Raw genomic sequence first — 25,808 nt, forward strand, 5'->3', positions numbered from 1 at the left:
ACAATTTGTTAATGCTCGCAGCAAATACCAATTTAATCTGCCATTAAAGTTTTCAGCGTAGATTTGTTTACTTGTGCCTGTGCCTGTGATAAACCTAATCCGCGTAAATCTCTTAAAACGGCGAACAGTTTCAAAATAACGATAAAGAACCGTCACTCATACGTTAGTGGCGTATGAATTCTATCTTCCTGCCAGTTTAATCATCCTACATGTGGTGTTAGCCGGCTAATAGCAAGAACCGAGTTATTAACTCCCTTAACATTACAAGATTAGTCCGTAATTGTACAAGAAAATGCATCCAGACACACTTCAGCTTATACAAATCCTAGAAAAAACCGTTTCGCCTGGTAAGTACCCAAATCATCGCAATTTGTCAAGTTGCCATCATTCTTAGCCATTGCCATACAATCGCATGCCTAGTTATCACAAAAGAACTATTTTTAAAAATTGCAACACATTTCAACCCTCTCAATGCAATAAATTCAATCCCGCGATTTGACGTTTCATGACGTTAATCATCACCTCCATTTCTCCGAATTTTGAGCGGATGCTTGATGATGCTTCCTCTAGAGCGGCGAAACGTCGCGCTCACAACATAACAAACAACTCTATCGACTTCTGGAACGTCCTTCGTGGAAGCATTTTTTTCATTTTTCCAACATAACCTCAAATTTTGAGGTCATTATCCTGAGTAATTTTCCGTTAACTGGCGATTGTTTTCAGATAAAAATGAATTGGAGCAAGCTTCGACGTTTCTTGAACAAGCAGCCGCCGCCAATATCTTAGAATTTATTAAAACCCTTTCTGATATCCTCCGACATGGGAGCAACAGTCCAGTTGCTCGAATGGCCGCCGGTCTCCAATTGAAGAATCAACTTACGTCCAAAGATCCGAATATCAAACAGCTTTGTCAGCAGAGATGGCTGTCAGCCCCAGAAGAAATACGGAACTACGTCAAGAAAAACGTAAGAGAGCGAAGTTGCAACGCAAATGTTCTTGTTTATTACAGTTTTGTGTTATCCCACGTTTCGTCGCGTGTATTGAAAAGTTTATTCATTGGAGGCAATTTCCTGTTCTAGGTAGCTGTTACAACTAGTTGAACCTACATTGACATTAACAATTCCTAAAATAACATGCTGCAACTGGCAACAACCTACAATACTTTTTATATATAAAATAATCACGTATTGCATGATCATGGTCTGCGCATGGTCATAGAGGCGAAGGTCTGGAATCTTCACTAAAAAAATCAAAATCGTCGACTTTGAAATATAATTTCAAAAGTTGTTTTAGCGTACTGGTTTTTCATTTTTTTGACATTTGGAGAGAAATTATGTGCTTTTGTAATATTTGACAGTCAATAGTTAACTTTGTCCATTGAAATATTTTTTAAATAACCATTTCGTTATTTTGATCCATATCTCAGTAAACATTTTAGTAGATATCCTATGTCTGTCAGACATTTATTAAAAAAGTGAAAAGTCCCATAAATGACTGATTTTACAAGGTTAATTCATTCTAAATTTGAATTGACGTTTTCCTATTTTGATTCTGAAAAATGTTTCCTTTAATCCTATTTAGGTGATCTTTTTGCTTTCGCTTTTGTAGTTTCCACTAATGACGGAAGTCGTAGTTACTTGATTCCGTGTTTATAGTAGTCAATCGTGCATTATAGAGCATTTATTGTGACCTTCAAAAAAAATGTAGTTTACCAGTTATTAAAATTCAGATACATTTTTAAAATTTGTTTTTTAAAGTTGGCCGTTAGCTATTAAAACGGTTATTTTATGTTTACAATCTCTTGATTTAACAATCGCCAAAAAACATTCGCGATCTTTCTCCAATCGAGTCATAAATAATATGACTCATGTTTTTGTAAATATTGAACTATGAACTGCTAAACTAAGCAAAATAATTACGATTCCACTTAAAAAAAATTGATGACATAATATTGAGATTTCAGTTAGCAGAAAATAGAACTTTAAGAAATAATTTATCTTCACGCATAAAATTCATTGAACTAAAAGTTAAAAAAAGAAACTAATTTTAACGTCAAGATAATTTATAGTGATATTACTTCAAACGTTTACATTTTTACAGTTCGAGTTATGTCAAGTGCTAATTAAAAACCGACAAATTCAGTGATGCAATGTCGTATATTAACCGAACAGTTACAGCAGGAATATAATTTGTTCAGACATCCTGCACGTTTGACGTGTTTTTCCCATTGCATTTAACATGCAAATATAACAGAAATAACATCAACCGAATATTTTAAGACTGATATACAACGTCACATTTTAAAATGTGATTTATTTTTAAATGTCATAATAAAAATAACGCGTGAGTAATTTTATTATTGAAATGACTGCTTCAGGTGTTCAAGTAATTTTGTTTGTTTTTCTGTTGATTTATTTCTAAATGATGCCAATTGTGAAAGATTTTTTAGAAAGAAAGGTCGTGCAAATTTCACAAATTCCATTCTTTTTTTATTCAATTTTGTTTGAAAAATACACAAAATCGATCAAATTTTATTTCCTTTTAACACTGATGCTTATTTTCTGAATGTTGTAATAGCTAAATTCTTTCTTTTTTTCCTACTGCTTATCTGCTTTAAATATACATATTACATATTGTTCGCAGTTGTGCGGACGGCCCCTGTGACGTCACATTTTTTGAAACTTAATGTGTTGAGTTAATTTTGTTGAGAAGTAAAAAAATTTAATAATATTAAATAAAAAACAATCGAAACATTGAAGTCTTGAGAAATGAAAACTGAACAATCGAAAAATTTAAAAACCGGTAAATCCAAAACCGAGAAATCGAAGGATCGGGAAATCCAAACATCAAAAAATGAAATATTCAAGCACTGAGAAATCGAAAATTTTTAAATTTAAAAAATTGAAAAATTTAAATATCGAAAAATAGAAAAATCTAAAATATAAAAATCAAAGAAGTAAAAATATCGAGAAATAGAAAAAGTGAAGAATCGAAATATTGAAAAATCGAACAAATGGGAACATCAAAAAATCGAAAAAGTGTAAAATCCAAAAAATTGGAGCATTTAAATATGTATTGAACAATCCTAAATGCTGAAATATCGAAAAATTAAAATATCCAAGAACTGAGAAATTGAGAAATCGAAAAATGTTGAATTTTAAAAATTGAAAAATTAAAGAATTTGAAAATTGAAAAATTTAAAATCCAAAGAAATGAAAAATCGAGAAGTAGAAAAATTGAAGAATCGAGATATTGAAACATCGGAACACTGAAAATTCGAAAAGTAAAAAATGGAAAAAATACAAAAAATGAAATATTTAGTTCATTTATTTATTATGTATTTTATATATTGAAAAACCCCAAAAGCGGAAATATCGAAGAATTCAAAAATCGAAAAATTTAAAATTAAAAAAGATCGAAAAATTGAACAATGGAAATCGAAATAGCCCAAAACCGGAAAGTTAAGCATTGCAAAATTGTAAAATTTTAAATTAAAAAAAATCGATAAATCGGGCAGTCGAAAAATAAAAAATTCGAAAAACTGAAAAATAAAAAATTTAAAAGCTAGAAAAATCGAAAAATACAAATATACAACTGACAAATCAAAAAATCTAAAATTTTAAAAATTGAAAAAACAGAATAACGGAAAATTGAAGAATCGAAATATTAAAAAAATCCCAAAACTGAAATATCGAAAAAACGGGGCATTCGAAAAACTGAAAAATAAAAACTAAATCGGAACATCAAAAATTTCAAAATTAAAAATCGAAAAAAAATTGAAGAAATGAAATATTTATTTTATTTATTTATTTATCATTTATGTATTGAAAACCCCTAGAAGCTGAAATACCGAAGAATTAAAAAATCGAAGAAAAATTGAAAAGTCGAAACATTGAAACAAAACTGAAACATCGAAAAATTTAAAAACCGAAAAATCTAAAACCGAGAAGTCAAAAAATTGAACTGACCCAAAATCAAAAGTTAAAAATGGAAAATTTACAATTTAAAAAAAATCGAAAAATTCAACAATCGAAGTCGAATTGAGAAATCGAAATAGCCCAAAATCGAAAAGTTAGCATGAAAAATTTAAAAATTGAAAATCAAAAATTTTATAACTGGAAGAATTGAAAATCTGAAAAATCTATAATTTAAAACTAGAAAAATCGAAAAATAGATATATCCAAGAAGTGAAAATTTTAAAAATTGAAAAATTAAAATATGGAAAAATGGAAGAATCGAAATATTGAAAAATCCCAAAGCTGAAATATCGAAAAAATGAATAGTCGGAAAATTAAAAACCAAAAAAATTGAAAAAATGAAAATCGAAAAATTGAAAGATAAAAGAACTGAAAAATCCCAAAACTGAAACATCAAAAAATTGAGAAATAGAAGAAGCCGAAGTATCGAAGAATTCAAAAATCGAAGAAAAATTGAAGAATCGAAACATTGAAACAAAACTAAAACATCGAAAAATTTAAAAACCGAATAATCTGAAACCAGAAATCAAAGAATTAAAATGGCCCAAAATCAAAAGTTAAGCATTGCAAAATTGTAAAATTTTAAATTGAAAAAAAAATCGGGAAATCGATAAATTAAAAAATCGAAAAACTGAAAAATAAAAAATTTAAAAATCGAAAATCAAAAATTTTTACAATTGGAAGATTTGAAAACAATTTAGAAGCTAGAAAAATTGAAAAATTAAAAATATCGAAAAATTGAAGAATCGAAATGTTAAAAAATCCCAAAACTGAAATATCAAAAAATTGAAAAAACCGGGAATTCGAAAAATTGAAAAATAAAAGAATCGGAACATCAAAAATTTCAAAAAGTAAAAATCGAACAATAAAAATTGAAGAAATGAAATATTTTATTTATTTATTATTCATTTATGTATTGAAAACCCCCAGAAGCTGAAATATCGAAGAATTCAAAAATCGAAGAAAAATTGAAACGTCGAAAAATTTAAAAACCGAAAAATCTAAAACCGGGAAGCCAAAAAATTGAAATGGCCCAAAATCAAAAGTTAAAAATGGAAAATCTAAAATTGAAAAAAATCGAAAAATTGAACAATCGAAGTCGAATTGAGAAATCGAAATTAGCCCAAAATCGAAAAGTTAAGCATGAAAATAAATCGAAAAACTCAAAAATGGAAAATTTAAAAATTGAAAATCAAAAATTTTATAACTTTAAGAATTGAAAATCTGAAAAATCTATAAATTAAAACTAGAAAAATCGAAAAATGGAAGAATAGAAGTATTGAAAAATAGCTGAAATATCGAAAAAATGAAAAATCGGAAAATTGAAAACCAAAAAAATTGAAAAATCGAGAATTCGAAAATTTTAAGAATCGAGAAATTGAAAAAATGAAAATCGAAAAATTGAAAGATAAAAGACCTGAAAAATCCCAAAACTGAAACATTGAAAAATTGAATAAGAATATTGAAAAATCAATAAATTGGAACAAAAATTGGAAAAGTAAAAAATCGAAAAAATTGCAGAATCGAAATATTTATTTTATTTATTTATTTACTTATTTATTTAATCTATTGAAAACCCTCAAAAGCTGAAGTATCGAAGAATTCAAAAATGGAAGAACAATTGAAGAATCGGAACATTGAAACGAAACTGAAACATCGAAAAATTTAAAAACCGAAAAATCTAAAACCAGAAATCAAAAAATTAAAATTGTCCAAAATCAAAAGTTAAAAATGGAAAATTTAAAATTAAAAAGAATCGAAAAATTGAACAATCGAAATCGAAATAGCTCAAAATCGAAAATTTAAGCATTGAAAAATTTTAAATTAAAAAAAAATCGTTAAATCGAGGAATCGAAAAATTAAAAAAATCGAAAAACTGAAAAATGAAATATTTTAAAACTGGAAGAACTGAAAATATGAAAAATCTATAATTTAAAAACTAGAAAAATCGAAAAATAGAACTATCCAAGAAAAAAATCGAAAAATCTAAAATTTTAAAAATTGAAAAATTAAAATATCGAAAAATCGTAAAAATGGGAAATTTGAAAATTTGAAGAATTGGGAAATTGTAAAAATGAAAAACGAAAAATTGAAAGATAAAAGGACTGAAAAACACCAAAACTAAATTGTCGAAAAATTGAAAAATCGAAAATAGAAAAATTGGAGAATCGAAATATTGAAAAATTTCAAAATAAGAAGTCGGAAAAATTTAAGAAAGGAAATATTTATTTTATTTATTTATTATTTATGTATTAAAAACCCCCAAAAGCTGAAATATCGAAGAATTCAAAAATTGATGAATCGAAACATTGAAACAAACCTGAAATATTGAAAATTTTAAAAATCTAAAACCGAGAAGTCAAAAAATTGAAATGGTCCAAAATCAAAAGTTAAAAAGGAAAATTTAAAATAAAAAAAAAATCGAAAAATTGAACAATCCGAATCGAGGTGAGAAATCGAAATAGCCCAAAATCGACAAATCGAAAAACTGAAAAATCAAAAATTTTAAAACTGAAAGAATTGAAAATCTGAAAAATCTAATTTAAAAACTAGAAAAATCGAAAATTTTAAAAACTGAAAAATTAAAATAACGAAAAATCACAAAACTGAAATATCGAAAAATCGAGAAGTCAAGAAATCGAAAAAATCGGGAATTCGAATATTTGAAGAATCGAGAACTGAAATATCGAAAAATTGCTTCATCCAAATTTGAAAAATCGAGAAATAGAAAATTCAAAATTGTTATATGTATATGTATCTACAAAGTCTAGGATAAAAATTCAACACGGATTCATGAACCACAAGTTCAGGACTATGTTACTTTTAACATTTAATTAACATTTTTCAACAAAATTTCGAGATGACATCAATTCCTAAGTAGGGAAACGTGAACGGATAACGACTATCATGACCTGAAAACGTTTTCAAGATTTCAAAACATTCGATTTTGCAATTTTAAAGTGAAATTAATTGTAAAATTGTGTACTATTTTTAGTACATTATAAATATTTAAACAACATTTACCACTTTAAAATTTGGAGATAACGTCCATTCCATTGGTGGAATTTGGGTTAGCGTTTTACCATCTATGTGATATTCTGACATACATACAAAAGTGCAACAAAAATACGAACTGAGGGAAACGGGAGACCTATTTTTTCGTACTCTAGAATAATGAAACGTCGTGAAAACATGAAAATCGAGTATAATATGTACTTCCTTACCTTATGATTGGGAAATAAAAAGTATATGCCAGGAGTGTTTGAAACATTGTAATCCAAACCTTTGTTTCTCGCCTCGAATATTTTATGAGTTTTCTAAAAAACAAATAATTTTCAGTGTTGCTTTTTTCAATAAACTCAAAAAATTCATTCTGTTAAGTTATTATTATTAAAATGTTTCATTAAATTTATAATTAACTGGAATTAAAATAATAGTTGACGAATTTGCTTCAACAATATGTCTACATGTATAAATATATATTTTTTTTATTTGCTGGTGAATATTTAGTCAGTCATGAATACCTCGACAAAAATGATACATTTTTGTGTTTACAAGTGAGCAATATTAAAGATATCAATTTTGAGAAGAAAAATCCAAATTTATTCTTTGTTGCAGGTTGTAGGTGCGTTAGGAACAGAAACAAATCGGCCTTCTTCAGCCGCGCAATGCGTGGCATATATCGCAGTGACCGAATTACCCCATCACCAATGGCCCGACCTAATCGGGACCTTAGTAAGCAATGTAGTACAACCCAACTCTACAGAAATGCAAAAAGAGGCTACTTTAGAAGCCATCGGCTACATCTGCCAAGAAATCGACTCCGATGTCCTCATCACCCAATCTAACGACATTCTAACCGCCATCATCCACGGAATGCGCTCCACGGAGCCCAGCAACCACGTTAGATTCGCGGCGACCCAGGCGCTACTGAATTCCCTCGAATTCACCAAAGCGAATTTTGAAAAAGCCACCGAAAGAAACTTCATCATGGAAGTGGTGTGCGAGGCGACGCAGTCGCCAGACACCCAGATAAAAGTAGCCGCTTTGCAATGTCTGGTGAAAATCATGTCACTGTATTACCAATACATGGAGCCCTACATGGGCCAAGCTCTCTTCCCCATCACACTAGAAGCGATGAAATCTGATAACGATGCTGTGGCGTTACAGGGTATTGAATTCTGGTCCAACGTTAGCGACGAAGAAGTGGATTTAGCAATAGAGGCTAATGAAGCAGCGGACGCAGGACGACCGCCAACGAGGTAATTAAACCGAAAACGTTTTTACGTCTGTAGCACGCGCGTGTCCTTTGTGTAGGAACTTTCCAGGCGGAATTGATAGCCATCCAAGCTCGGCTTGGGTTTTTATTGTTGGCGATTACATGTAAATTTCAATTTGCTTTGGCACAGAACCAGCATTTTTATTAGCATACTCGCTGCAATACAAAGTTTATATCGGTTTTTAATAATTTCGTGGGCGAGAGCCACCAAGTGGAACAATTGACTATTCGAATAATTGCTGCGATAAAAGATTCGAGTTTTATTTGCATACAGAACTAATGACTAATGACGGAAGAATAAACATAAAAATGCAGAATACGTTGCACCGACGTCTCGTGATTTTAATTTACGCCCACTGCAACTGTTGCAGTGAGTAATAGCAAATATTTGAAGAAGTAATGTTCATGCTTGAGGTAGTTACATTTAAAAACATTATTGCCCATATTTGACTTTTTACGTTCTTGTTTGTTTTGGTGACCACGATGTTTGCTTTTTTTCTACGTTGGTGTTTCATTGGGTGTTCCAACTTTTTCAACGAAAAAAAAAAAGAAAACGATTAATGCGTCCCGGATGTTAAATTTTTTAAATTCATACGTCGCGAAAAGATAACGGATGGCAAACAAAAACTGTCTCTTACGTGTTTCGTGTGAGTAATACAATTCTTGGAGTACTTCCAAAGAATATGAAGAATGTTCAACTTAACAGCAAAGCACGCAAGCTTGTAATAGATGTAAATTTTTAGTAAAATTTAAAATTACATCTGTACCAGCTTTGATTATGTTCTGCCAAAATACTTATTTCCGATTTCATGTTGTGTCTACCTTTTATTAATGGTATATAGGAGTTTGCGGACTAACAAAAATGAGCTATTTCGTTTTTTTTTTTATTTTATTATAGTTGAAGTTTCGACTTCAATGTGATAACGAATTCGTACATTGAAGTAAATTGAAAAACATTACACGATTAGATAAGGCTCCTGTAATTGAGTACAAATTGCTAGACTCTAGATTGTTTCATCAATTTGATATTTTTTTATTTGTCCCTAGGGTATCTAGTTAAATGTCCGTGATGGAAAATTGAATTGTTCGCCTTTGTTTCATTGTTACTATTAGTACACGTTTCACTAACAAAAGTCTGATCTGATTGGATCACTTAAGCAGTGGTAGGTAGTTCAGAAACCATTGTTTCAAAGATCCTGTGTGTGTGTAGATTGTTTCAGCTGAAGTTGCCAACGTGTAAAACCCATTAGCAATGAATTTTATATGAGACAATTCGCTCCCGAGTTGCCAATTGGTTCAAACGCATCGATTTACTGAAACAAACGATACACCAATCATATAAAATTTATCACAAGTGTTTTGCTTTCGTCTTCTCATTCCATTTTTATTAAAAATTTATCGTAAAGTGCAATTTTTCTTGAATTATCTGCTATTTATCTTGTCATATTTCGAAATCACTTGAAATTTTTAAACGGTAGTATACTGATTCTGACAATTTAAATGTTATTACGTTATATCTTTAAGTTTATTTTTAAAAAAATCTTACTACGTTTCTGCACAAATGGTGTTTTGAAATTTTCAGCAACCGAGTTTTTCTTGTTACCGATTTTGAAATTCATCTACGATTAAATTGTAGTTAATATTCTGAAATTATTTTTTAAAAATGAAGATAATCGGTAAGACTCCTTTTCTTCCAGTTTAAATTTTTTACCCCATTACATTCTTGGTGTTTGGTTGTTACTGTTAAAAAATAAGACAAAGTTTCACATAGATACTAAAATATAACATTATAAACAAATGCAATTTACAACGAAATGTTATCAATGGTTTATGAATCCGTGTTGCTTTTACAGAAGGCATCAGATTTTTCGAAAAAAAAAAATCAAAATGCTATAATATTTTGCAATTTTAGTTTAAAACTACAAAACCGAATGCTCTGAAGTCTTGCAAACGTTTTAAGGTTTATAGTAAGCATGGTGAATCGTTAAATAAAAATTAAATTTTCATTTATGCCTCTGCAAAAAAAAAAGACATCATTGTACAATTTTGTTACAAAATCTAAATGTTCTTTCAATTGTATACAATAACAACCTACATATCCAAATTTTGCAAATATTTTAATGTTATTGGAAACATATTAATCGTTAATGAAATAAATGTTCTTCATATCTATGAGTGTTTACGCTAGACATCACTTTTAATGTGTTTAATTAATCAATTAGGCCTCTTCTCTGCATTGAGGAGGCAAAATCAATCAAATTTCGTTTTCTTTTAACACAAACGCCACCGCTGATGCTGTAATCTGAACGTGCCAATAATCGAATAGTCGTCAAACTTTCTCCAATACATCCCATCTAAAATATGCAAGACATTTGGAGTAATTAAAAAATAATTTTTTTATAATTTTTCGAAGAAATTTTTAATTTTTATGAACATCAAAATGTCTTAAAACATGGAATTTAAAAGGGAAATATCCCTCTTAAATATAACACCAAAAGATCTATGATTAGGTTTTTTCGGAAATCATAGCAACTTTTTCTTTTCAGAGTAGAATATGTTTTTTGAGTGCGTTAATACAATATTTTTTGTTTCTGAATGGTACACTACTTGATGTGCAAAAGTTTTGGTTCAGTGCCTTAAAAAACTTTACATTGTCGGCCTCTCAGTTTACATATTCTACTTTAATATAATTAATTAATAAATAATTTAATTATTTGAAAACATTTGGAGCAGTAAATTCACATAACAACGGTGTAAATTCGATGGAGTTTTAGTGTTGAGTTAAATAGTTTAAGGAAGTATTGTAACCGAGTCTATGGAGCGACTGGCACCTTTTATGTGTTCTCGACGTTTCATGACCCCCAGAGTACGAAAAGATAGGTCTCTCGTCCCCGTCTGTCCCCATCTATGTCGATTTTTATTAGGCAGATAATCTCTGAAACTACCGGAATGATTCAAATTTTGTATGTATGTTAGAAATATAGTGGAGATGATAAAACGCTAATCAGAATTTGTCTGGTTGTCCCCACTAACTATTTTATAAAATAGCATGGTCCTTCGCTTATAGTTAATAAACCCATCTTGAGTTTTTTATAGATTAAAAAAAATTATATGGAAAAACTTGCTAGAAACATATGCATACGATCTTTCTTTACCTATACTTTAACAATCCACACATAATATTAATTTGTACTCATAAAGGTTATCAAAAGAACCAAAATTTTGAAAGTTAAATTTTATCATTTTTTAAAGCTGGAATTGTACGACCATTTTAAGGGCGAGGAAAGTTTTGTCGAAATAACCTTCCGTCAGTTTTTTTTTAGTGGTGTAATCCTCCATGAATGTGTTTTGATAAAATGTTTTACAAGTTTTTAAAATTGAGCTATCCTAGCTTGTTCCACTAAAATATTAATTGTTTGAAAAATTTTTTTAATATAATTTTCCCAAAAAAAACAAGGATAATAATACATAGTTATAGATTCTTCTGTGTTAATTGACCATTCAAAATGTCAACTTCTGTCTTTTCAAATTACTGAGGTCAGGAACAGGAAACTAAGACACCCGGTATAAATTTTGTCACAATTTTTATAGGATTTTTACTTTATATCAAGGAAATAGGCTCTGTTTTGTTAATAAAGACGATGTTTGTTTATTTGTTTAAGAGTCTGCTGTTACGCAGCTTACATTTGTTATATTGTATTTTTAATGCCGTGGGAATTTTAAGGAGACCTATCATCAAGGTGAAACAGTAATTCTGGAATTACAGCTGTAATTATGTAGTTGATTGAAAAAGTGAAATCAAAAGCTCACCTTTTACATAAATTGCAGTGGTTTAAGGAAAACATTAAGTCCGCAACAGACTGCACATACCTAAGAGTGTCGCCAGTAATGTGTTAAATTAGTGGAATGTTTTATAGAAACTAGAAAATCTTAAGATAAAGTTTATTGAGCAACTTTTTACGAATTCATTAATGTTTTTAAGAGTCACTTATTTACTTCAACATTAAAAACAAATTTTCTATAGCTAATGCGTACCTTTTCATAAAAAACCATCAATGAAGAGTTATCAGTATGAATAATGCAGACAATTTGTATGTGACCTCGGCCTAAAATTTATTTATAGTTGAATTTAAATAAACAAAATTCTTTATGCTAGACATATTCTGCGTACGAATTAAAATAAAATGTAAGTAAAACTTCAAGAACAAAATTATAGTTGCTAAGTATGAGGAAAAGGAACACAGATATGCAAATATTATGATACTTTTTTATCATGTATTTGTTTTAATTAATAGTTACCAACTTGACTGATCCACTTTATAAGATAAGTTTATGCTACTGTAATAAATTCAATTATGGCATGTTTGCCGTTTTTAATGTTTTATACAGTCATTCTTGGAACGTCAAGACTGGTAACTTGAACACGAGTATGTAGTCTTGTAATGCATTAATTTTTCATCGTCAACCGTTTTGTTTTAATATTCGCAGAACTAATCAACTTTAGAATATTTTAGATTAATTCACGAGTACGAACTTTTAACTTCAACGTTTTTAGTTTCCATAAAATTTTCAACTATTTTTAACCTGTAATGATTAAGAGGCTTGACGAGTTTTCACGTTCATTCATACATAATCAATTGACACCTGGATGTGTTTGTTTTGTATTACATATATGACTCGATTTTTAATATAATAAACATTTTATCTGCTGTCGGAGAAATTGTAGAATATCATAGTAACTTTTACATTGGTAACACTGTTGTCAAGATTTTTACAAAAAGGATGTTGAAATAACTCAAAAAACACATAGCATGTTCTATGAAGTAATTTTGCAAAATTAGAAAAATGAATGTATGTATTAACATAATAAATACATTTCCATAGTACTCGTAAAATAAAAATTCCACTTTTTTTGCAGAGTATCGAGGCATTACGCCAAAGGTGCTCTCCAATTCATCGTCCCGATCCTCCTCCAGAAGCTCACCAAGCAAGAAGAACTCGACGACGAAGACGACTGGAACCCAAGCAAAGCAGCCGGTGTATGTCTGATGTTATTGGCCACCTGCTGTGAAAACGAAATCGTACCGCACGTTTTGCCTTTCATCAAGGAAAACATCAAATCCGAAAACTGGCGCTTCCGAGATGCCTCCCTCATGGCGTTCGGCTCAATCTTGGGTGGCTTGGACAACACCACCCTGAAACCGCTAGTAGAACAAGCCATGCCTACCCTGATCGAACTCATGTACGACAGCAGCGTCATCGTGAGGGACACGGCAGCGTGGACTTTCGGCCGAATATGCGAGATCATCCCCGAAGCGGCCATCAACGAGAACTATCTCAAACCCTTGTTGGAAAGTCTGATCAACGGGTTGAAAGCCGAACCCCGGGTCGCAGCCAACGTCTGTTGGGCCTTTTCTGGTCTGGCGGAGGCTGCCTACGACGCGGCAGATACCAACGAAGACACCGGAGCTCCAGACACTTACATCCTGTCACAGTATTTTGAATATATTGTTCAACGGCTACTCGAAACCACCGACCGTCCAGATGGCGCGCAAGCCAATCTCAGACCAGCAGCGTACGAAGCACTGATGGAAATGGTGAAGAACTCCCCGAAGGATTGTTACGTTACGGTGCAGAAGACGACGATGGTGATCCTGGAACGATTGCAGCAAGTCCTGCAGATGGAAACGCACATTACAAGTCACAGCGACAGGTCGCAGTTCAATGATCTTCAGTCGCTGCTTTGTGGTACTTTGCAGTCCGTGCTGAGGAAGGTCACTCCAGAGGACGCTCCACAGATTTCTGATGCCATTATGACGGCTATGCTGACGATGTTCAATTCGAATTCCTGCAAAAGTGGAGGTGTGTATTGCGCATGTTTATCTTAGCGGTTGTGCGCATTGCGCCAACAATTTATTTTGATAATAATTAGGTGCGTTTTTTGTAATAGTAACCTAACTCTCGATTGATTACCAACAAAATAACGCATCTAGCGTTCCTTAATTCGATGTTAGTTAAATCTGTTTTATAAGAGTTTATCATAGGAGTGCAAGAAGACGCTCTTATGGCCGTGTCGACCCTCGTAGAGGTCCTCGGCGAAGGCTTCCTTAAGTACATGGACGCCTTCAAACCTTTCCTTTACATTGGTCTGAAAAACCACCAGGAGTACCAAGTCTGCGGTACCGCCGTAGGCCTCACCGGCGACATATTCCGCGCTCTCAAACTAAAAGCTCTTCCCTACTGCGACGAGATCATGACCCTCCTCCTCGAGAACCTCGGCGACCAGTCGGTCCACCGCAGCGTCAAACCCCAGATCCTCTCCGTCTTCGGCGACATCGTCCTCAGCATCGGTCCCGAATTCAAGAAGTACCTCGAAGTTGTCCTGACCACACTGGCGCAAGCGTCGCAAGCACAAGTGGACAGGAACGACTTCGACATGATCGACTACTTGAACGAACTAAGGGAAGGGGTTTTGGACGCTTACACGGGTATTATACAGGGTCTTAAGGGCGACGGCCCCACTCCCAGTCCAGACGTCATGATCTTGGAGCCGCACATTCCTTTCATCGTCCAGTTCATAACGGTAGTGGCGCAGGATACCGTCCACTCGGACGCCACCGTCGCGGTGGCAGCAGGTTTGGTAGGCGATTTGTGTACGGCGTTCGGAGCGCCTCTTTTGCAGCTGCTGGACCTAGAGCCCATCAACGAGATGCTGGCGCAGGGCAGGCGCAGCGGAACGAGTCGCACCAAGACATTGGCGAACTGGGCCACGAAGGAGCTGCGAAAGCTGAAGGCGAACTCGACGACGGCCGTCGCTAGTTGGTAAGTGGGTGTGGTTTGCGCAGAAGAAGCAGTTCTATTTTAGCTCGTGGCGGAATGTTGTGTAATTAACTGAAAAGGGTCCTGTAGTACTTTTAACTTGGGAAATCAGAGGCTGTCTGAAAACAAGAGGAGTTGAGATCTGTGCGTTTTTATATTTATGTCAAGAAGACTTCGTTGTATTGAATAAGTAAAAAATAAAATTATTTTATTCCTTATTGTTTAAAACAAGATAATAAATATTACTAAATATAAATAAACAAATATATAGCTGTTTACACAATTGTACGTCGGTCTGCGTAGTACTCATGAAGCGTGGAAAAATTTGGACTGTTGCTGCTTGAAAGAACTCTAAAATGGAAAGAAAAGTCGGGCGTCATTATTTCTCACTTCAGTTGTCGCCCAGGGTAGCTCGATGGAGGTTCGAAAAAACCCCAGGGGTCGTTTAGAAAACAAAACCACTTTCAAATACACAAATTTTATTGTATTATTAAAAGAGAGTTTGATTATAGCATATGTTCATTTACGAATAAGTATATTTCTTTGTGTAACAGTGATTATAAGTTAGCGGTGAAAGAAAACCAGTGGATAGTGGCGAGGTTACCACTATGGATTAGATCAATTTTTTGTTAAAAAACAATTTGCTACAAAATGAAATGACAAAAATTTTCTGGAAAAACAAGAATTTTACAAGATACTAGTAGTCGTGTTTTTTGGTGCTCTTGTGGGATAAATAATAGCCTAATAGTACAATTAACAAATCACTGTAAGTGCCATGGGTTAAGCTGAAAAACGAGAGTTTAAACCAGTGGTTCGCAAACTGGGTGCCGCGGCACACTAGGGTGCCGCGGATCCCCCAAGAGGGTGCCGTGAAAATTTTATAATGATTTTAATAAATATAAGCACAAAACCAATTTAAAAAATAATAATTGATGATCTGATTTTATCAATATACTACAACTGTTCAGTAATGGAAAATGTGTTCTGAACATGTTAATTTTCTTCATACTGAAGTAAGATTGCTATCTAAAGGCCGTGTTCTTTCCCGATTTTGGGTATTAAGAAAACAGATATAAACGTTTTTTGAATCAGAAAATATTGAACAATTTTTTGACCTCCTTCAAGACCACGTTTGGTGTGCAAAACTAGCAGATTAAACTAATATTTTTGAACACTTAAATAAAATATGTAAATTCAAGTATGCAAGGTAGAAATGAAAATATTTCAACCTCCAATGAAAAAATTTTGGCTTTAAAAGACAAGTTTAAATTATGGAAAACAAATATTTATAAAACAATCTTAACATCAATTACATATTATACAATCATGTGATAAAGTGTTTTTGTTAATAAATTAGTTACAATTAAAACTGTTCTTGGCGGGGTGCCGCCAAATTTTGTTTAATATTTTAGGGTGCCATCAATAATAAAAGTTTGCGAACCACTGGTTTAAACCTTCTTGTGTCTGATATTTTTGTCCTTCTCTACAAGCAAATGAAACGAAACTTCAATGAGTAGATCTTCGTTTAGTAGAAGCGAATACTACCAAAGGTTGGTACCTAAAAAAAAACTTGATTTTAGTCACAAACCAGTTGTACTATGCATCGAGAGCCTTACTGGAACCATTTACATTTACTGTTTACTTATTTGGATTGTTACCGTGTTTTCCCGAGGTTTCATAACTCCTAGAATGTGAATAAGTAGGTCTTCCATTTCCAATGTAACAATCTTCGCCTGCGTTGATATTTAGGTTGATAAAGCCTGCCGAATAGCGAAATTGGACGATATGCAAAATTTTGACACATTTTGATCAGGGCGCCAGTTACCCTTCATTGACATTTGACCAATTTGACTGTAGAGAAGAAATTGTTGGTTTATGATTTTCTGTGTTGGTTTGTTGGTGAAGTTTTTCGTTGATTATTGATTGATGAAAATGGTTTCGGTTAGTCGGTTACACACCTTTCTCTTACACACTATCGCGTTACATATCATCACGACAAAAAAATAAAAATAAAAATTTACTCGGAAAGTTTAATAGTGGGCTAACCTGCCTATTTTGGTTCAAGTTTGCTAAAATGTTCGAATTATCAACGTACGCAAATCCTAAATAGATTAGCTGGAAATCAGCAGTTGTTTCATCACAATTGAAGGGGGGGGGGGGTCTATATTTCGTACATATATTTTTTTTTTTAATATACGAAATATTTTCCCAACAAGAAACGAAAAACATATTTAACTATCGTGTTGCTCAAATAAAGCTATAAGTAACTAAAAAAGTCCCGATCTCAATTGTGATGAATTTTTTATTCGTTGTCAAATCAAGGGGCGGAGCGTAATTGGAAAATACATATTTCCCTACTAAAATTTTGAACATGTTTTATGTTTCTCGTTGTGAAAAGAAGACCACGTATATTAAGAAGAAAAGCAAAATATAAGCCCCACCCACCCACCCCGTCGCAGATGTGTTGATTTTTTTTATTCGTTGTCAGACCGAGCGGCGAAGTTTAATTGCAAAATTTTCCTCTTTCAGGAACATATTTCACATGGTAATTTCTTGTAGAGAAATGATGATTTTGCAACTAAGCTCCGCCCTCGGCTCACGGTGAATAAAAAAATCATCACAATTGAGAGGGGGTGGGTGGGCGGGGCTTATATTTTGTACATTTTGTCTTAATATACAAAACCTTTCTTTTCTCAACAAGAAACTGGAAACATGCTCAACTATTGTGTTGTTCACAAAAAACTATATACCTATATTGAGAAGAAGAAAAAACAAAGATTAAGCACGGCCCACCCGTGTGATCTCAATTGTGATGAAATTTTCATTCGTCGTTCGACCGAGGGGCGGAGCGTAATTGCAAAGTACATATTTTTCCTCAAAAATTTACCGTTTTGAACATGGAGCAAAATATATGTTTTAATAGTTAAAAAATGCAAACCTTTCAAATTTTCCTCACGCAGACCTCTGCTTCTGCATTAGGAACTCGTGGTAGATGAAATTTGTATGACTGTTTAAGCAGGATGGTATACAACAATGAACTGTGTGTTTTAATCGTATTTTATTGTTTCAAAATTACAAAAATTACATACAAACAATAATTGCATCAAATTCAAATGTGAACTGTCATTCAAAGATAACTAGCGCCCTCGTAAGGAAAATGGCGTCAAGAGTAACTACTAGGTTATCTGTCAAAGTGGCTATTCGGCAGGCTTTATCAAAGCAGGCGAGGGTGACAATATAGTCTGTTTGTGATTTTTATTGGTTAAGTAATGTCCAAATTACTAGATTATTGTCAAATATCATTATTTATTTGAAAAATATGTAAATGACAAAACATTAAACAAAATTTGTGTGTGCATCCCTATAAAAAAAAAAAATGCGATGACGTCATCTCAAAATTTGACCAAATTTAAATTCAAAATGTGCCATACTTGTGGTTCATTTCAGTTTTTAAAATTATCCTTAGTAGGTTTTTCAATAAAAAAAATCAAAGTTGTACTGTTTATCTTAGAAACGACAAGATCGATTAAAGCGATATTTTTTACACGCTTTGAGGTTATTATGAACATTGTAAATTGATATTCAGAATTTGTCTGTTCATCCCTCCCAAAAACTTTGTTACGTCATCTCAAAATTTTGCAAAGGCAATCTCATTTGAAATGTTTAAATAACATGTTTTTGTATATGAAATTTCTTCATGCAACTCCTATTTTTTGGAATTCTTTATACAGGTGTCTCAAAAAAATTACGCATTTTATGTTATGGATTAAATCAAAAACAGCTTATTTCATTTTTACTTCCCGAGTGTAAGCGAAGGAAGTATTTTGTAGGGTCCATCCTGGAGGCTTCATGACTCCTAGAGTGCAAAAAATAGGTCTCCCGTTTCCGTTCGTCGCCGGTTGTGTCGATTTTTATTAATCTCGGAAACTACTGGACCAATTGTTGATTGTTCTATGTTTCATGTATATTAGGAATATCCCCACCAACAATGTGATGGTGTCCCCTTAAAATTTAAAATTTTATAAAATAACATTGTGGTTTAAGAATCCGCCGTGATTTTGATCACAATTACTCTACAAAAATGTGTGTGTAATATTTGCAACGAGTTTTTTTAGACCCTTTTTGTCCCTTATAGGCAGTTCTATAATCGCCCTTTTTTTTACTTTCCAGCGCAAGCTATCGAAGTATTGTAATCGAGTCCAACGCGCGACTGGGTACTTATATTTTCTCGATGTGTTACGACCCCTAGAATATGAAAAGTCTCCCTTTTCCGTCTGTCTGTCTGTCTCTCTGCCGCTAGTCCGGATTTGTATGTTTTAAATTGTGTGAAATAACATAATCGTACACTTGTAGTTTATGAATCCAACTTGAGTTTTTTTCGCGGAACATTTGGGTTTTTGGAAAAAAATAAAAAAAATTAATCTGCAAAATTGAATGGGCTTTGAAATCTTGCCAACGTTTTAAAGTTACCGGAAGCATAGTAAATTCTTAGGCAAAATATATATCTTTATAAGTCACGATTTGAAAAATCATAAAAGTCCATGTCATTATAATATGTCTTTCCTCGTATGTGAAGCACAACCAATACCGAATGCGTCACTGGTATTTAATAGAGAGTTACATAATAATTAAAGAATTCTACTTCTATTTAGTTTTTTATTAATTTTCACGGGAAACTCACTTTATTATTCTACGAACTGCCAAGAAAAAAAAACGAATCATAAACTATTAAATTAATGAATCGTCAGTTTATGAAAAATAACCACGTATTAAAAAATGCTTACGTCAATTGGCGGCAAAATATTTTCCATCGTAGTAATGACCTCTGAACATATATGTGGCACATTCATTTATTTCCGATCGCATGTTATTTTATTGATAACTGTGTAACCTAATAAAAATAACTATATTAACTATGTGTAAACGTGTCGGATATTAAAGATTTACTTAAATTATTGCAGATAAATTAATGTTTTTTTCTACGATTATCTGTAATAATTCTTAGGTGAACAGACTTGTCGGACTGTTTATTCCAATTTGTGTACATAGTTTTCCAGTTTACAAAGAAAATGGTTGCGTGTGGTTAACAGTATGTTACACATGTCGTGCTTTATATTGGGAATGATCAATATTTTAAATAATTCAGTACCAGTACCTTGTGATTTGTGCTGAATACTTGGAATAGATCCTCTTATACAAGTGGTCGTAAAATACTTGAATAAATTTGTATTTCAGTTGTACAATATTGAAGCAAAAAAAATCAGACCGCCTCTGAGTGCACTTTTTTCTCGTACTAGGACCAACGCGACACAGATAGAACTGCTTCAAACTTTTTTCGAGTCACGTAAGACTGCCTGAGTTTAACGTAAACCGTGTGCTGAGCGAAGTTTGACAGTGCTTTCGATGGTTTCAGATTTTCTTTGGCATGTTGTGGTTTAACAGAAGGAAATCTAACGAAGGTGTGGTCAACGGCATCGATATTGGATTCGCATTATACATAAAACCAAAATTCTTGCAGACATTTAGTTTTCGTTTCGGTTGAGTCGGACCAGTTTTGCTCAGCAGTCGACGATGGGGATGTCAGTTGCGTGAAGGGGGGGTGGGTGGGCACCGACTGTCGGCTCGTTGAGTAAAACTGGTCAGCTAGTTTGACATGGTATTGTTCCCCAATACTTTCGGTTTTCGGGGTGCAGAGTGAGTGCTGATGCATATGGACTCTTTGATAAACTGTGAGTGCTAATCCGTAGCTGTGAACGCTTGTGAATAGTGTCTGAATCTTCTTCGCCTGTTTCGTGAAAGGCGGTTAGCTCAAGACTGAAGAGTGAAGTGGTGTCTCCTCTATCACTTGTTGCGTCTTTTACGTTCGTCTTCACTTTAGTATTGTATTTGATTACAATAAAAGCATTTGTCTATTTCACATATCGAATTAATCATAAGTAGTTATTTTTATATGGCTTGGTGACGATTGCGGACGCACTACACCAGAACATGAGCAATTAGACGATTACCATGTTTCGTTGCAGTTCGTGCGTAATTTGTCCGTCAGGGAAAAAGAACAAAACACGCTCGCAAACAATTTATAGATTTCGTCAATTTAGCGAACGACTTTCTCGTTTTTTTGGAGTTTATTGAAGACTGCGATAATCAAAACCTGTCCATAGGAGCGTGTTCTGGTCTCTTTTCGGTAGTTAATTTTTTTCGATACAATTTCCAATTCACTGAATTCATACTCAGGAAATTTGAGAATAATAAATTTTGTGACTGGTATTTTTTATGAAAGATTTTTGTGAGGCCTGTTTGTGCCTTGCGTGGGTGGTTGTATGAAATTTTCGAGTTCTTCGTATAAGTCTCGCTGTCGGTAACGAAATACGGAAGTGCTTGGAAGGGAGGGTGGGTATCGCAACAAAGTAAAAAAGAATCTGTGATTTGAGAAGGTTTCTGTAGTTGCCAAAAACGAAAAGAAATTATAATTAAATTCCATTAGTTTTTTAAATGCGTATAAACGAAACCTTCTCAATGTTTCGTAATTATAATTCTAGGATTATAATTATAAATTCCTTGTATGTGTGATATTTTTCCGTGGGCAATCTTGAAATAAACCAAATTTTTCTATTTTCTCTTTATTTGAGACTAGTCCAGTAAAGACCTTCGTTGTTTTAGAAGGTACGTTAGCAATGGGTTATTTTAACGATTGCCCGCGTCTGGGTTTAAAGGCTGTATGAAACAATTTGTATAGGATGTAAGACGTGTGACTGTTATTTTGTATGTAAGATGTATGAAATTTTATTATGAATAGCATAAGTATTTCTACAGGCCTAAATTATTATTTATTGATGCCTCTATTTTAATGCACCAGAAACGCAATTATTAATTTTAAAAAGCTCATTTTATCAATCTGTAATGTATGTATATATTTTGGTTTGTTAGGCACTTTATTTGTATTTACTCAGTTGCGCTTGATTTGCTGGACAAGTAAAGTGCCCGCTTTTCTCTGCCAACAAGGAAGCCCATGATCTTTTTAAAATTAAACCGCCAAATTTTTTTCACTTGCAAGTCTACGAATGTTTTGTGGAAAAGTTGTGTTAAATTACATTGGAAGGTTTTGAGTGGAAATGTTTATGATTGCATATTTTATCGGTTGAATGTTTTGTTTTGATTGTGCCATGTTGATTGTTAAACTGTAATCACCCCAAACGCACCGATGTTTGACAATATCCATGTTTTACGTGTGTACTGAAGACTGAATTTTTAAGTAAATAGCGTAGTGAAGCTCAAATGCCGTATGAAAGTTGACGAAATATGCGGCTTATATTCCAAAATTAATATTGTCGAACACCGGTTGAATCTTTCTTTTTCTTCTTTCCCCTTTAAAATGTTACCATGTCTAGGGTGCCTATTGACCAATTTATCAAAATTATTGTATTAGATTTTAATTTTATTATGTTAAATTTTTCTGCACGCCTTTTCAGTTAGAATATTTCACTTTTTAAATTCCCTCCCAAAACATTGGGATCACCTTCCCACAGAATTGGGAATTTTGTAGTTGTACGGATAATAAATGTTTCCTTTCTTTAGAACTGTTTTCTTTACATCCATCCACACCAGCACCAACAAAATTTCAGTTTCGACATGTACAGTCAAATTTCTAAATTCATTTACTCACAAAAAGTTCTAATTTTATTAACATCTCAGGTAAGACATTTGCAATAAAATTAGGGTTGTGTATGTGTCGTGCTGCATTTCAAGACATCATTTGGTCAGTCATTTATATGAGGAGTGATTGATTTCAGGAAAACGGGAAATAATCTCATAAACCTCACTACTAAGGCTTCGTAAGTTAATCCAGAAACGATGGCTCAGTATTGCGGAAAATGGATCACAACGACCGACAGAAAAAGGTACGCTTGACCCCACACCCAAGTACGTATTTAACCAACCAGATTTTAGGAATGCCTCGATTTAGACGATCTTTTACCCCAAGTAGGCGAATTTGGTCTGTACCAGAAGCTAATGCTGTGGTTCGTATGCCTCCCGGCGTGTTTCCCCTGCGGCTTTTGCGCTTTTAACCAGCTCTTCATGACCCACACACCAGACCACTGGTGCAAAACCCCCCACATTTTTAATTTTACCGCAGAACAACGCAGAAATATTTTCATTCCAAAGCACAACAAAACGTTCTCCAAGTGTTTAAGGTATACGTTAAATTGGACAGACGTTTGGGACGGTGACGAAACCAGGATTAACGCATCGTGGCCCACGGAACAATGCACTGACGGCTGGGAGTTTGAAAATGATACAACGTCAAGCATAATCACAGATGTATGTATCTAAATTGAATAGCTTTAGCTTTATTTGTTGATTTCAGTTTGAACTGGTTTGTGATAAAAGTATATACCCCACTTTAGGTTTAGTGGCTTTAAATCTGGGTGGGCCGGTGGGTGTATACTATTTTGGTTTACTTAACGACAGCATAGGTCGAAAAAAGTCGTTCTTCGTATGTCTTACGACTTTACTAGTTGGTAGTGTTTTCACAGCAACTGCGCAAAATTTTTGGTGGTGGGCTGCCAGTAGAACTATAGTAGGGCTTACAATACCAGCCATCTATCAGATACCTTTCATTATTTGTAAGTGCCTTAAGTGTCTCGACGTCATAACAATTATATTTTACAGCCCTCGAGTTAGTAGGTCCCAACTACCGCTCCTTCGTTACAGTCATGGTGTGTTTATTTTACACCTTAGGTTTACTCATGTTGTCTGCAATTACATATTTGGTTCGCGACTGGGTTCATTTAACAATTGCTACATCACTACCGTTCGTTCTATATTACTTCTACTGGTTCGTACTACCCGAAAGTCCTCGTTGGTTACTCGCGAAGGGTCGCTTTGAAGAAGCGTCCAAAATTCTAGAAACTCTGGCCAGAGTTAACAAAAAAGAATTACCGTCCAGTTTCAAGCAACAATTAAAGCAAAAAATGTTCTGTCGAAGAACGTTGAGCGAAGAGGAACGTTACAATAAAACTCCCCGGTGTTCAGAACTGTGTTCGACCCCAAACATGAGGCTAAAAACCATACTTATTACGTTAAACTGGTTTTCCAATGAGGTGGTTTATGTTGGTTTGAGTTACTACGGGCCGTCTATGGGTAGTGACGAAAGCATGAGTTTTTTTCTTTCTTCGGCTATAGAAATTCCGAGTTATTTGATGTGTTGGTTGATGATGGACAGATGGGGGAGGCGGTGGCCGTTGTGTTTGTGTATGATTGTGAGTGGCGTTTGTTGTATTGTCACCATTCTAATACCAGATGGTACGTGTATATTTAAAACGACAATCATTCCTTGATGACAAAAATTCTAGATTCTGTTGGGTTGCTTCTGGCTTTTTTCTTGATGGCAAAGTCGGCGATTGCTGCGTCGTTTCTTATAATTTATCCGTTTGCTGGGGAGTTATTTCCAACGCAGTTGCGTGGAATTGGGATTGGAGTGGCTGCGTATATTGGAGGTTTGGGACGTATTATAATACCATTTATTACTTTCTTGGTGAGTCAGGTGATGTAAATGGGTTTATTTTTAATGGAATTTATTGTCGAAAGGGCTCGGAAATGGTAGTTTTGCCTCTTTTAATAATGGGGATAATCTCTGTTGTTGGTGGAGTCGTTGGATTGAGGTTACCAGAGACACTTCACCATCGATTGCCCCAGACATTAGACGAGGGAGAAGAGTTTGGAAAAGATTTTACGGTTCAAGATTGCTGCAGATGCATTCCTTTAAAGTAAGTTTTTGTGTGGACGCAAAAATGAACCTTTGTAATTGTAATTGATGTTTTATCCACCAAGAATTCGTAGACTTTTTCTGGTAGTAATTTAAAATTGTAAACAGTGGACCGTGTGATCAACAGTAAGTTGGCTTTGCCTCTCAAGCTTTGGGTGGTACTACTGCTCTTAGTTTGACGTAACTCACTTCAACAAAGTTTTAGTTAGTGTTTATCAAAATTATTTGATTTGTCAAATAGAACATTAATAATTAAACTCTGTTTTTTTTTTTATTTAGCCTAGGTCCAGTTTTGTATAGCCGCGACCGTACATATCACCAAAACGAAATGGTCGAAAATTTTATAAATATTTCCAAAACAAAGTTTTATTTATCGATGTATTGGAGGATTTTAACTAACGCATTATTGTATTTATTCAAATTTATTTATGTCAATTATACTTTAAAATTCGTACCGTGTTGTCTTCAAACTCTACTACATATTATATTACATGTACATGATTTTAAACTGTATTTTTACACTAATAACAGGATCTAATTTGACATAAAACGAGGTCAAATAAAATTCAATTATAGGTTGTTGCTGCAACACGACACGAATTTTTGCATGAAACTTGCATTAAAAATAACTTGATGTCATGAACAAAACGCTAAAATTATGTACGTTGAACTTCCGACACAGTAAATGCCTCTGGTATCTCGTGCCTAAAGTAAGCTTAAGATTTGGATTTGCAATGGACCAGTTAAGTACCTAACAGAATAATCACACTTGGAGTGAAAATATATTAATGAAAATATACTTTGAAGTAATAATTTTCGAAAATGTTGACTCAAATTTGAGAAATAAGAGCAATTATTGAATTATTAATATTTTTTAAACTGACGTCATTCAATTTTGGATGGGCTATGTATAAATTTTGATATTCAAATTGTGGTACCAGTGGACTGAGAAAAGGCGAGCCGTCTG

The 25,808-nt window shown here is 33.4% G+C and overlaps 2 protein-coding genes across 4 annotated transcripts in view; both read left to right on the forward strand.

Moving 5' to 3' along the window:
• Positions 1–22,957, forward strand: Fs(2)ket (Female sterile (2) Ketel). 3 transcript variants are annotated; one of them, XM_064047307.1, is made up of 6 exons: positions 1–347; positions 724–965; positions 7,596–8,239; positions 13,175–14,118; positions 14,301–15,078; positions 22,866–22,957. In XM_064047307.1, the coding sequence occupies exons 1-6, from the start codon at positions 293–295 to the stop codon at positions 22,909–22,911; spliced, it is 2,709 nt and encodes a 902-aa protein (XP_063903377.1). In that variant the 5' UTR covers positions 1–292; the 3' UTR covers positions 22,912–22,957. The 3 variants fall into 3 exon arrangements, with proteins under 3 accessions (XP_063903377.1, XP_063903376.1, XP_063903378.1); XM_064047306.1 differs by having other exon boundaries at positions 2–347; positions 14,289–15,078; XM_064047308.1 differs by lacking the exon at positions 22,866–22,957 and adding an exon at positions 20,489–22,652 and having other exon boundaries at positions 2–347; positions 14,289–15,078.
• The window catches only part of LOC135122853 (carcinine transporter), a 6,264-nt gene continuing 3,337 nt past the window's right edge, over positions 22,882–25,808 (forward strand). The window contains exons 1-6 of the mRNA XM_064047309.1: positions 22,882–22,973; positions 23,023–23,394; positions 23,441–23,699; positions 23,746–24,378; positions 24,429–24,610; positions 24,664–24,842. Of these exons, the coding sequence (XP_063903379.1) occupies positions 22,947–22,973; positions 23,023–23,394; positions 23,441–23,699; positions 23,746–24,378; positions 24,429–24,610; positions 24,664–24,842 (1,652 nt within the window). The 5' untranslated portion in view covers positions 22,882–22,946. The remainder of the gene's footprint in view (positions 22,974–23,022; positions 23,395–23,440; positions 23,700–23,745; positions 24,379–24,428; positions 24,611–24,663; positions 24,843–25,808) is intronic.

The sequence above is a fragment of the Zophobas morio genome, unplaced genomic scaffold, assembly GCF_036711695.1.
Source record: "Zophobas morio isolate AGI-343-1 ecotype UQ-CSIRO unplaced genomic scaffold, CSIRO_AGI_Zmor_V1 ptg000005l, whole genome shotgun sequence".
In the NCBI taxonomy this organism is placed as follows: domain Eukaryota; kingdom Metazoa; phylum Arthropoda; class Insecta; order Coleoptera; family Tenebrionidae; genus Zophobas; species Zophobas morio.